The 13,878-nt window shown below is 40.8% G+C and overlaps 1 protein-coding gene across 1 annotated transcript; it reads right to left on the reverse strand.

Moving 5' to 3' along the window:
• Nucleotides 1-201: 201 nt before the first annotated feature.
• On the reverse strand, nt 202-10,351 carry POU1F1 (POU class 1 homeobox 1; the record flags this gene model as incomplete). Its single annotated transcript, XM_081907906.1, has 7 exons — nt 202-482; nt 2,476-2,536; nt 2,880-3,044; nt 3,975-4,213; nt 5,414-5,531; nt 5,666-5,731; nt 10,210-10,351. 7 exons carry the CDS (start codon nt 10,349-10,351, stop codon nt 269-271), a joined length of 1,005 nt encoding a protein of 334 aa, XP_081764032.1. The 3' UTR covers nt 202-268.
• Between the last annotated feature and the right edge of the window lie 3,527 nt (nt 10,352-13,878).

A 13,878-nucleotide genomic window follows, 5' to 3' on the forward strand; every position in this document is an offset into this window, starting at 1 on the left:
GTCTTCATTCCTGCTTTGCCTATTTTGAATTTTGGCATTACTAAATTGCACAAGGTGCTGCTGCACTAGGCTGTATTAACTGCACAGTATTTAAACGAAGCACCCCTAGAATTATTTATCATTCAGCTTGACAAACTTGTAAAAGTGGTAAGCATTACATGCCCTGTATTTATGCCCGTTTCTTTTCCTGGGGGTGGGGTGGGGGGAAGGAGGGAGTCCAGTTTTCAAAGTATTGCTGTCTAAAAACCCCGCTTCGCTCCAAGAAAGTCTAGTGGCACTCTTGGTGGTCCTTAATCATGGAATTGAAGGTGTTCTGGTGCAAACTGGTCTTCACTCTCTTCTCTCTTTGCCTTCTGTTGCAGAACCAGACCCTCACCACTTCTTTCTCCAGATTGAGCCCCTCGGCCATCCTCATAATCTCCTGAGATGAGGGCTTGCTTTGTTCTGCAAAATGGCTCTCAAGAGCTTCTTTGGCTGCAATGCTAGAAAGGAGAACCATAACAATTTGATCATATCCTTGGTATCTCAGGCTGCATGGAAACTATGGGCCAATTCATGCAAGGCGTTTCACATACACAACAGGGAAAAAAGGATGACATCCACATGTCATTTGTAGCCTGGGTTGTGCGATGCAAATAGGAAGCATCATCCGTATTTATCCCTGTGCTTTCAATACTAGTGGAGAAAAAGAGGGCAGCACCAAATTCAAGAGAGCAAAGAGAAAAGCAAGGCTCAAATTGGTGCTTTAAAAATGGACGGTACATTGCCAAAGGTGTTTTAGTGAAAACCTTCCTTGGGAATATCTCTCACATGTCCAGAGAGGCCTCATTCTTTGGGGAAACTACAAACGAATGTTGAAATTGCCTCCAAGCTGCTTGTTGTGCTTTTCAGCCCAAACTGAAATATTGTGAAAATATTCAGATATGTAGTATATTTCTTCCAAAGCCAAGTGGGATAACAAAAAACAATTCCCTCCGTAGTGGAACAAATTTTCATTTTGACCACAAGGGGGCAGCATTATACTTTGTGTTTGACATGAAAGGGGCTGTGCAAAGCAGGTAGGATTCTGATGTAAAACAGCCGGGATGGTATGTTCCCTTTTCAGGGTTTCTTTTTAGAGAAGTTGTACTTTGCAATGTATTTGTGTTGCTGAGGAATGACATCCTCATGAGGAATGAGTGGGTGGGGTGTGGGTGTATCAGCATTGGCAGGGTGGTGGAGTAAAACAAAACATTGTGGTTTTTCTCAATTCAAAATCGTACAAGATTGAATTAGCACAGGTCTTTTAAAGGGACCATGAACTCAACTGTAAGTATATGGAGGAACAAAATAAAAAAATTCCTTCCAGTAGCACCTTAGAGACCAACTAAGTTTGTTATTGGTATGAGCTTTCATGTGCATGCACACTTCTTCAGATAACATGCACACGAAAGCTCATACCAATAACAAACTTAGTTGGTCTCTAAGATGCTACTGGGAGGAATTTTTTTATTTAGTTTTGACTATGGCAGAGCAACACGGCTACCTACCTGTAACTAGATATATGGAGGAAAATAGTGTGATGTTTTGGACCTCGCCCCCCCCAACAAATATAAGGACTGTATATGTAATTAACAAGGCAATCATATACATGTGTATTTGGAAGTGGTGCAATGGGTCAGGGCATCTGGCTATTAACCGGAAGGTTGGTGGTTCGAGCCCACCCAGGGAAGGCTGTGGGCAGGATTCGGTTGCACTAGATGACCCTCAGGGTCATTCATTCATTATATTTCTATGCCACTTTTCACTTACGTGAATCACAAAGTGGCTCCCAACAATAAGCAACATAACAGACCATCACAATTACAACATAAATCACATAGAATAATTAACAGATCGCCAGTAAAACAATTTCAAATCATCAGCAAAGCAACCATCTTCTATAAAACACTTATTAACAAAACAACTAAAGGGAAAAAAGCTAAGCAGCCTAATTCTACAAGCCACCAGGGGTGGGGGGCTTTCCAACTCTACAATTCTAGGTTCTTAGCCTCCGACAAGTGTTTTATAGCAGGGAAGGGTCCCCTCTTTGTGCCTAAGGGCTGCATTGCATTAGTGGGCCGGGCCAGAGGCAATAGTGGGCCAATGAGGAAGACTCTTACCTTTCCACAGGAGGCTACATTCTAGCCACACAAGAGTCAGAGGTTTACACACCCCTCCATCATCCATCCAGATGAGTAAGATGGGCAAAAGCACCCATGGGTGGCATGGAGCAGGGCCATTGGGGGTTCATCCTAGGGGATGTGTGGGGAAAGTCTTGAGGACTGACTAGAAAGACCAGGTCGGCTGCCTTTTGCCCCTGGACCCAAGGTCCCTAACCCCTGGTATGTAGGATGGCAGCCTTAGAAGGCTATTCCTACAGATGGGAATACTCAAGGGCTGACTGCCTGCGTTTCCCAAAGCTGAAAAGCCCAGTTCAGCATCCAGCCGTGTTACCTTATAGTTGTTCTGCGTTTCCTTTTCCGCTCATTCACTCCAACTTTTTCATTGTATAAAGCTGCAGAACAGAACATCGTGAGAGAAAGCGACTTCCAGTGATAACATGCACAGTATCAAAAGCTATTGTGACCTGCAATTCCTGTGAACTCAACGCTCACATTTCAGTGATTTCAAAATAGGACCCACACCTAAGACCCAGGGGGCGCTTTGTCACCTGGTTCATTGGCACCTGGGACAGAGCTAGTGGGAACAATCCTGCTTCCTCCCTTGACTGAATGTGCTAAAGGGGTTGCTGGAGCAGGCCTGTGCTTTCTGAAAATTGTTCTCTGCTCCGCATCAGTTTCAATGCCCACAAGCAAGGAAATCTCCTTTAAGAAGAGCCGTGGAATTTTGGGTTATACCTCCTACTTGTTCTGCTTCCTCCAGCCACTTGGTTAGGATGGATTTTAGTTTGCAAGCATTCTTGAAGCTCAGCTGCAAGTTTTCAAACCGGCAAATAGTTGTTTGGCTGAACTCAGAGCCATGCACGGCAGCCAAAGCCTCTCCAACGTTAGTTTGGGTATAACCTGCAAAAGAAAACAATCCTACAAGCTCAGGGAAAGATGCTGGCATAGGAACACTTTATCTATCTATCTATTTATTAGTCTACACACCCACCCACCCACCCACCTATATATATGCATACACTGGTGATTTTGAAGCTCTTCCGGAATTTTTCTTTCATCTAATAAAACAAATCTGATTTTGATTTCACACCAGTCAGACACAGAAAAGGTTTTCCAATGGGGAAGGCATTAATCCGTGGCTGCAAAAATAACAAAGAATCCTGTGTCACCTTGAAGACTGCATTTGCTAATTAGCTAACCAATGCCAGGCTGTCCAAATTATCAACTTTGCATGAATGGCCACTGGTAATGCCAGAATTCGCACTCCCTGTACCTGTCTGCATTTCTTTTTCTTCTGACCTCAGTGAGATCGGTAAATAGAATGATTCTGCATCTATGGATAATGCTTAATGCATCTACAGCCACTTTATGCACCACATGCCACAAAAGTTATGCCAAAGTAAATTTCTTTGTTTTTAAGCTGTCACAAGATTCCCTGTTGCTGGTACAAAATAAAGTGTTTTAATTTTAACACAGAAGCAGACAAACTAAAAAGGGATCCTTGCACTATACAAGGCTTGCGCTATACATTTCCTACCGCTCAGAAAAGACATTCACATTTAGATTTCCTGCATATGATCATTTATATCACTGCACAATTTTTGAAGAATGTGGGAGGCTTGAAAAGCTCCAGTATTGGGTAAAAACCCAGTTCATTTGCAATAGTACTTAGACATGGACCTTTCACACTGCCCTTTCTACTCTGCTACTGAAAGTTGACCATTTTATCATTATCCGTATGCCACAATCCATGCATTTGTCGCTTTAGCATAAGCAAAAGATTTTTTTAAAAAAAATCTCCTAACATCTTTAGTTAAATGAGTCACATACCCAGCTTAATTCTTCTCAGCTTGAACTCATTGGCAAACTTTTCTAGCTCCCTGATTTCAGGAGAATCCATGTCTATTGGTTCTTCGATTGACTTGTTCTTCTTGCGGAATTCCTGCTTAAAATCAGTGACCGAGTCATCTCCAAGGATGGAGGGGTGCATGGAAGGAAAGCTGTGGCCCAGAGCACATGAACTGGCACTCAGCGCATGGTCAGGGAATTTATAAAGGCAAGGGGTGAGGCTACCTGTTGGAGAACAAAAACAAATGCTATAATTTCCTAGCTCACATCATTTAGCAGCAGTGCAATCCTAGGCAGACCTTTACTCAGAAGTAAGCCTCACCAAGATCAATGGGACACACTCCCAGGTAAGTGACATGGGATTGAAGTTTTAGTAGCTTATTCTCGTTTCATATTACCCAGGTCTTATGTCCACTGGTCTTATTGTTTGTTCTGGAAACTGTTCTGTGGCCCTCTGTGGTGAAAAGCGGCCTATAAATATTGGAAATGAATAAACAAATAGACTGTGCTGGCTTCCCAGTTTGCTTCCAAGCCCACTAAAGGTGCTAAAACCCTAAAAAGCTGAGGGCCAGGCTATCTGAAACACTATCTCTTCCCATATGAACCTTTCCACAGGCTAAGAAATCCTTTCATATCTCTCACCAGAAAAATAGATTTGGTTAGTGAATAGACAAGAAGGGGCCTTTTCTCGGGCAGCTCCTGAGTTTGCAGGATTCCCTCCAGATGAAGATGACTAGCTCCAAACACAAGGTCCCTTTTAGTCATCCTTATTCTGTATGGTTTTTCATCCTTTCTAAATGGCTATACTTGAGGGACAATTCCAACAGATTCCACACGAAAAACACTTATGTCCCTGTGGAGATGGCAGTACTGAATCGGTGACGCATGCCCTTCTGGCTTGCACGCTTTATAAAGACTTGAGGAATGAGATTATCACCCCTCTTTTATTGTCCATTCCGGGTCGCCCAACCACTGCTACAGTGTCCTTTCTCTTGGCAGATCAAGATGAGCAGGTGACAGCAAAGGTTGCAAGGTTTTTAGCTGGGGCAATCAGAATAAAATCCTCTATTTGACTATTGATTATAAACCCTAAAATGCATTTTATACAATCAACTGTTTATTTTCATTCAATATATCATATTGTTGTTTTATTGCTATGGCCGATGGCTGACGCAAATAAAGATTCATTCATTCATTCATTCATTCCCAATGATGATGACTAGCTCCAACCACAAGGTCCCTTTTAGTCATCCCTATTCTGTATGGCTTTTCATCGTTTTTAAATGGCAATTACGATTTAAACCCTGCTCCTTTTGATTTTGAACTACTGCTGTTACAGGAATGCCTCTCGGGCGCTGAAAACTTTTATGTAATAAGGTTAATCAGTTAGGGGAAACAAAACAAAATGAAACAGGACAGACTTGCCTTGCAATGTGCCAACACCATTCACAATGTTGGGATGGGGCATACTGCAGGTCTGCAAAATGCGGCTTTGAGAGAGGCTGGCTGCCAGCATATCTGGACCTGCAGGCTTGATACCTGGGTAAAAAGGGGGAGGGGGAAGTTGAGAGTGCAGTAAGACCATTTCAGTTGAGACAAACTGAATTAGTTACAGATGTATTCCCCCCCCCCCCGCTTTATGGGCCCACTGGTTTTAAGGGAACATTTCTTACCTGCCATCACGCCGTAGGCAGCTTGCTGGTTTCCATAATGGCAGGAAGGGATGGAATAATGTAGACCTGGTAGAACATTCCCCAGTGTCGGCATGGAGAGGCATATGGAGGAAGATTTAGGGGTTGGGGTTAACAAAACAGAGGATAATGGTAAGAACATGCATAAGGACCCGAAGATCATCCTTTCAACCCAACCAAAGTATACCACAGTGGTACCTCAGGTTACATGCGCTTCAGGTTACAGACTCCGCTAACCCAGAAATAGTGCTTCAGGTTAAGAACTTTGCTTCAGGATGAGAACAGAAATCATGCTCTGGCGGCGCGGCAGCAGCAGGAGGCCCCATTAGCTAAAGTGGTGCTTCAGGTTAAGAACAGTTTCAGGTTAAGTACGGACCTCCGGAGCGAATTAATTTCTTAACCCGAGGTACCACTGTATGTCATTGAAATTCTACGCAATATTGACCCAGAATAGATTCCAATGTATAGTTAGCAGAGTAAAACCTTAAACACGTTGCAGGATTACCCCCCAAAATAGACCAGAGGCAATTAATATTTCATCCAGCCGAGCTTTACTGCTACTGAAAGCAAATGAGCATAATGGTCACAAATCCAGTACATTCAGGATTGGCACTGTCCATAAGAAATCCAGTTGCAGCAGACTTAACTTTAATAACTTATAATAAGTCTAAAACCTTAACACTAAGCATGCTATGTACAGAACACCACACAAGAAGGAAAAGATATAGAAAGAGAAAGTGAAACCCAGGCTCCTTCTGGCCCTACTTTTATAGTCAGCATGACCTTGACTGAAAAAATAAGAGAACCAGTTTAAGCCAGCTATACTCAGCTTCTCTGAAGGAATAACCCAGAATATCAGGAACTCCTGCTTGTTTCTTCCACACAGAGAAGCTTCCAGAACCCTCTGGAATTAATTAGAATGGGAAAGATCTCTACACATCCGATTAATACTTTCTGCACCAAGAAATGCAAACTGGAACTAGTGTACTAGAATTGTCTTGCCCCACATGCGTTCATTTGACCTCTTCAGTTGAAGAATTAGCACCACTACAGGTGTCACAGAAGACCCGTTTAGTGTGGCAGCATCTACACTTTGGAACTTCCTGCCAGTTGAGATGAAGCAGGTGCCTTCACTGTTCTATGTTTGGTGCCTGCTAAACAAATTCCTGTTTAGACAAGCCTACCCAGACACTAAGAAAGTAGAGGCAATTTTACTCAGCTTTAGTATTTTACCTTCTATTTGTATGCTTTAAAAAGTATGGTTGTAATTTTTTCCCTTTATTTTATTGTTTTATCTTTTTGTAAACTGCTCTGAGCGTTGTTCTTTTCTTTTTTTACAATCAAATTGTGTACAAATGTTACGAAATAAACAGGCAAATAAATAATACATTATATTCACATTTTGGATCTGTCTTGAGTCTATACTCTACCTTTTGGAGAGCGTCTTAAGAAAGTGTGTAAATTTGAGCTGTACATTCAGGGAAAGCAACTGCATGCACCCAGCTTTCAACGCACCTCAGATTTACCATGCAGGACAAAGTTGTTGAAAGCAGGTGGAGCAGAAGTCCAGTAAATGTAGGCCATTGTGTGCTAGTTATAGTGATTACTGAAAAGCTTGACGCATAAAATGTAAATTATGCTTATGAGATTTTATTTTATTGTGTAAATTTTACAAAATAAAACCTTTTTTTAAAAAAAAAATAGCCATGTCTGATGTGGGCAGATGATAAAGGAAACATTTGACTATTTCTTGAACTATGAATGGCTTCTGCATTAGTCAAATATACCCATTGTTCTTTGGTTTAATTCCATTTTACACAGAAGGAACTCCCCTGCCCGCAAATCAGTGCATCCAGTTTTACTTCAAAACAGAGCTGTTTGTTAAAGATCACACATGCAAGTTTCAATATAGTTCTGTACTAATCACAGGCCAATCCTTATCTGGCAGGCTGGTCAAAAGTCCACAGTATGAACTATTCACAAAATTTTTAAAAAGCAAGTGTGTTTATGTGTGTGGCAGGGGGGTTATGCACTGCAAATAAATCACTGTGTGCCAAGCCGTTTTTGATTTTCATTCTTTCAGCCACAGTTCTTGTTTTAAGGCATTGAAATAGAAATGAATTATATTCGTGGAAGGATTCTATTTCACATTAAATTAAAACGGCAGTGCAGCGTTCTGCTTCTTTCTTCATTTCTTTTGAATCCACAAATTGGTTTTCTCCCATGTAACAGAAAAAAAGTTTTAACTTAATGATCTTTGAAATAGTTGGATACAGTGTAATATACTTTCAGGGTCATCTGCTTTAATACACATCTTGATGCTTCTCTGAAATTAAAAACGGAGAGCTCTTGAAGTCACAGGAAACCTAAGGAACTGAAAAGAGCCTGGCTTAAATTGCCTGCAGGGCAGAGGAGAGAGTAGCAGTTTCTGAGCACAATGACTTTCATGCATCACTGATATATCTCATTTGGGAGAAACCAGATGTGGAGCGATGAAGGAACGCCACACAAAAGCCTCTGTCAATGGGACATGGATCTCTACCTTAAAAATCATATTTCCCTGCCTTCCCAAGGAGCATCTATTATTCTAGACCAGCACAAGGCATCCTCTGCCTCCTTCTGAGTGGTCTGTCTTATTGTTGTTGATATGGCATGGCCAGTCACTGGGACCATAGTGCAGCATTCAGTTGTGAGTCCACAACTACCAGAAGATTATTTGGAGGGGGGTGGTAGTGTTAGTGGGGAGACATTGGTGAAGTCGAGGTTGACCAGGTAGAACTTTGCCAAGGTAGCCCTCAAACCTAGTTCTGGCGCTTCTTGAAACAATTCTTATTTTGGGGAAAAAACTGTGAACTCTCTGGCAGGTTATATAAAACCTTGCAAGTGTTTGAAAGTATGACTTGAGACAAATGCAGATGTGGCAAAAAGTTCAGAAGCCATGGCCCACTTTTCCAGTTTAGACTGACCTTGGATACGGCTGTGTTTCCAATCCCAGTTCAAAGTGCCAAATACTGCCTTTAAAGATTTAGGACCAAGGTGTTTTAAGGATTATCGTGCGATCATACCCAATTTCTGAGATCTTTGAGGCCATTTCCAGCTGGGTTCAGACATGCTGGTGGTAGAAAAATGGGACAGAGTATCTATGGTTGCAGCCCAGACTATAGAATTCCCTCTAGGAGGCTTGTTGGCTCCTTCCTTATCAAACTTTTATTGGTTGGTGAAACCTCTTTTTGATGTACCTTCAATATAGATTAATTCCCACTCCCTGTGTCCCTCCCTGGGTGTTAGGTTGCAAATTCTTCTGATTCTATTTTCCCTTCTGCTTAAACACACATACTGGTGTTTGAAAAAAAAATGGGCATACAAATGATTTGATTTAAGATTGAAATTGTCATTTCATGCCACTTGGAATAAATTGATGCTTTTGATCAACTCTAAAGGCCCTTCCAAGCAACCTTTTTATTGTGCTTTCATGATTATTTGGTATCAGGGAGGCTATACATACAATCCCACTTTCAATACTGTTTGTGTTTGCAAAGCTTTTGGAGGCAGACAAACTCTTCTGTTCCCAAACAGTGCATGTTCCTGCTAAAATCCTTCAATTTTTTATACCACAAACATTCCAAGTTATTTTTTGTTTTTCACTCCCAGATGGGCTTTTATAGCACTCTTGTTCAAGATGTGTAGCTCCAGATGACAATAATGCAGTAACACTGGAGAAGCATTGCAGAACATCTAATAAAGCAGAAGGATGTGTGGATGCTCCAATATAAACCACCACAAATTCAGTATAAACGAGTCAATTACATGTTGCAGAATATACCACCACCTAGAGCAGCAGCAACAACAAAAATAAAATGTCATATGGAAGAGTCCAAATGAAAATTAATTGTTAATAATGCCATACTTAGACATGCAACTGAAAACAGGATTTATTAGCTTGGTTAATATTTGTATCACCTTAGATTTTTAGTGCTTGCATTTGTGCAAACTGGTTGGTTTTATTTTCCACTTCATATAATGCATCTTCCCATTCTTTAGTATGAGTTTTTTGAGAAGTAGGAAATAAGACATTTTAGATTGTAAATGGTTTTAGGAATTGTGATACGCTTTTACCATTTTGGATTTATGTTTCGTCTTGTTTTTAAATGGTTTTAAATTTTGTACGTTGTGTGAATTGATTTTATTCACACATTTGTATACCACCCTGGAAGCGTCTGTTGAAACATTTAAGAAACACTTTAAAGAAATACGACATCAGATAAATAAATAAGACACCAGCTTTGTGATGATGCATTATGATGATCCAACTTCTCCATTGTGAAAGCTAATGTGGCAATTAAAAAAACAACGACTACACCATACACAATTAAACCTGGCACGCTGGTAGTTTTAGTTTGAATCATTTGCTCAGAGAACCTAATCTCTTTAAAAAGTTTTCCCTTCAAGGGCTTGCGTAGCATATGAAAGATGCCAAGGCATGGCACATTGAGAAGAGCAACACTGATAGAATAAAAAAAAAGTACCTGTTGAGACCACATTGGTGGCATGATTGGAGACGGGTAAGCACTCTGCAGCACTGTGATGCATTATCAGAGGCAGAGAGGGTGACGAGTCTGAATTCAAAGGGATGAAGGTGTCAGCTGAAGGAAAGGCTTGACAACTCATTCCCACAAGCAAACAGAAAAGGAAGAACGAAGAGATGCCTTGCCTTGCTTTTCTCCCAAGTCTACCCTATGCAGTTCCCAGCAGTCCGGATTCGATTGTACCACTTTCCCTTGCATATATACATAACATGGGTTATGGTGCACAGGGAAGTCGTGTGCAGGTATTTATACTATCAGGAAATCCCTTTATCCATTTTAATGTGCTTTGCCTGGCCAAGTTGCCTGATCACTTAGGAACCTCCTTCCTCCCCACCCAAATGCAACAGACACCCAATTAATGAGGGGAAACCAGAGACCCAATTTTCCCCCAGGTTCTTTTAAAGCAGGCTTTTGTGAAGGAACAATATTGGATAAGGCTGCAGGAGGGAGTCTTTTTACCCCAATTTCTGCTCATATGATAGTTGCGGAAACCTCCTCAGTGTTATCCAACCGTATGAACACCTGCCCCAAAAGCCAAAAAAACAAACACTCAAATCACACAGAGATCCCGACCGCACAAAGCAAATGGTTGAAAAACCAAAATATTACCAAAAAAACACAAAAAAAATCCAAAAGTTATATATGTAAATTAAAATCAAAAACTATAGAAATGAGATTTGGTTCTTAATTTTTGGATTATATGAAAAAATCTGTAAACAGATGTTATTTCATGAACAAGGCTTCAAACACACTACTCTGCATGATAGGAAGTACTAAGTGTTTATTGAGACTAGTCAGACTTGGAAAATACATGAAAGATGTGTTGTTTTAAGGTCCTATGGGAATAAGTTGCATTTTATAACCTTTGCTTTTAAATGTTGCTGTTTTAAAAAAATTTCAGAGACTCACATTGAAAAGGCATTGTAATAAACATAGCTTCTGATAAAACCAAATATAAGATATAAGATCAGATAAACATTCACCCTACTTTGAAGTCATTAATACATTTAAGGCATACGTATCATCCTAAAAAAGCAGTGTTGTGTATCCACCAATCAGCAACAGATGCTGAGATGCACAGTTGATCAAATGTACTAATTGTAGCAGGACAAACATGAATAAGTTTCCATCTACAATATACTGGTAAGCCCAAAGTGGGTACAGTCTGCTGTCCAGGCTTTTGGAAGACATGATACTACCTGTAGACGCATAAGGCACAAGAATAGTCATTGCCACCAATTGGAAGAGCTTTGTTTGAGAGAAGATAGGGCTTTTCCGCAAGCAGAAAACTTCACATGCTACTTGAGTTTTTGAGCTAACCATTTCTGCTGCATCCTGTATTGAATTCAAAGCAACACTTAAAAAGTGTCATTCATATTGACTGATAACTCACAGATATTGTCACTGCAATTATACAGTTCTGGTTCCACATTTGATAGGTCCCTCCCAATTTTTCCCAAGAGAATTATATGCATTCCGCATGACTACTGTCACGCTGCAAATGTAGGATTGCACCAGACATTCTGCACAGGGAAGGTTTTCTCTTCTCTGATCTAGAGCAAGGCAGTCACAATTGAATTTAATGAGCTGAGTTAGTAATGAGAGCATACTGAAATTTATTTGAACTGAATCCTATGGGGTCTGTATAAAAAAGTTTCCTTCTACAATGTAAGAAATTTCCCAGTAAAACTGAATGGAATTACTCATAATATTCATTTCCTAGCATGTTGCATGGATAAAAATCAACGTTAATATGAAAGAATTGCATCAGACTGGTTATATGAATATGGACAAAACTAGGGTTGCAAATGGGGCACATGAGTGGAAGCGAGGGAGATTATTACTATTGTGGGAGCACAGAGCTCCAAAGGGGATAACTCAAGGCGGCTGTCATTTGGGCAAGGATCACACCCCACTGAGGAGAAGATTGAATGCAAATAGTGTTCTGGGCCCAGAAGATTCTGTTGGTTGTTGTTGTTTAGTCATTTAGTCATGTCCAACTCTTCGTGACCCCATGGACTAGAGCACGCCAGGCACTCTTGTCTTCTACTGCCTCTCACAGTTTGGTCAAACTCATGTTGGTGGCTTTGAGAATACTGCCTAACCATCTCGTCCTCTATCGTCCCCTTCTCCTTGTGCCCTCAATCTTTCCCAGCACCAGGGTCTTTTCTAGGGAGTCTTCTCTTCTCATGAGGTGGCCAAAGTATTGGAGCCTCAGCTTCAGGAACTGTCCTTCCAGTGAGCAGGGCTGATTTCCTTCAGAATGGATAGGTTTGATCTTCTTGCAGTCCGTGGGACTCTCAAGAGTCTCCTCCAGCACCATAATTCAAAAGCATCAATTCAGCCTTCTTTATGGTCCAGCTCTCACTTCCATACATCACTACTGGGAAAATCATAGCTTTAACTATATGGACCTTTGTCGGCAAAGTGATGTCTCTGCTTTTTAAGATACTGTCAAGGTTTCTCATCGCTTTTCTCCCAAGAAGCAGACATCTTTTAATTTCCTGACTGCTGTCACCATCTGCAGTGATCATGGAGCCCAAGAAAGTAAAATCTCTCACTGCCTCCATTTCTTCCCCCTTCTATTTGCCAGGAGGTGATGGGCCCAGTGGCCATGATCTCAGTTTTTTTGATGTTGAGCTTCAGACAATATTTTGTGCTTTCTTCTTTCACCCTCATTAAGAGGTTCTTTAATTCCTCCTCACTTTCTGCCATAAAAGTTGTGTCATCTGCATATCTGAGGTTGTTGATATTTCTTCCGGCAATCTTAATTCCGGCTTGGGATTCATCCAGCCCAGCCTTTCGCATGATGAATTCTGCATATAAGTTAAATAAGCAGGGAGACAATATACAGTCCTGGGCAAAGCAATAGCAAATCAGTTATCACAATGAACCACCTGAAACCTTGCAAAATATAAAGCATGCATTGACTCCCTAGTTTGTTATACTTATTAAGAAAACCATAATTAACAGTTTGCATGACTGGACAAATGGAACGATTCATTTGACAATCTGTATCATAGATGGACACATACAGTGTAGCAAAAACACCTGATAAAGAGAAAGGATTAAGAGATTTCAGCGGAAGACACTTTCCCATGCACTGATCACTTTTTAAAATATATAGAAGGCGCATTAGCTCCTGTTGCCAAGCTCTGGTTCATTGGGTTTGGACTAAGACCAGGCATAATTGCATTATGTCTGACAATAGTCTTAAAGCCCAACCGATGGGGGAAATGGGCCTACTTGATAAAGGATAAAAAATTAAGATAATTTGTTTTCCTGGGGCACCTGTCCTCACACTAGATCGCTGAAAAACAACCTCTGCCTGTGTATCACAGATTGCTTATGTGATTTGGTATAGGGTGCTCCCACGGTTCTCAATGCACAGCTAAAATGAGGGGTGTGTCTGTAAGGGAAAAATATTAGTTCCCCCAAATTCTGTGTGTTTGGACACAGTGCATACCCAAAAAACCCAAAAGTTTTTGAGCACGAAATGTTTTTAATCAGTAAAATATAAAAGACTCTAACAGTGTTTTTCATATTTGAATTTGATCTTACATACACCTTAGAATGCTAATAGCATGCTTAGATCTAGTGTCTGCCATA

The sequence above is a fragment of the Podarcis melisellensis genome (genome assembly GCF_964234715.1).
Source record: "Podarcis melisellensis genome assembly, chromosome: 4".
Classification (NCBI taxonomy): Eukaryota; Metazoa; Chordata; class Lepidosauria; order Squamata; family Lacertidae; genus Podarcis; species Podarcis melisellensis.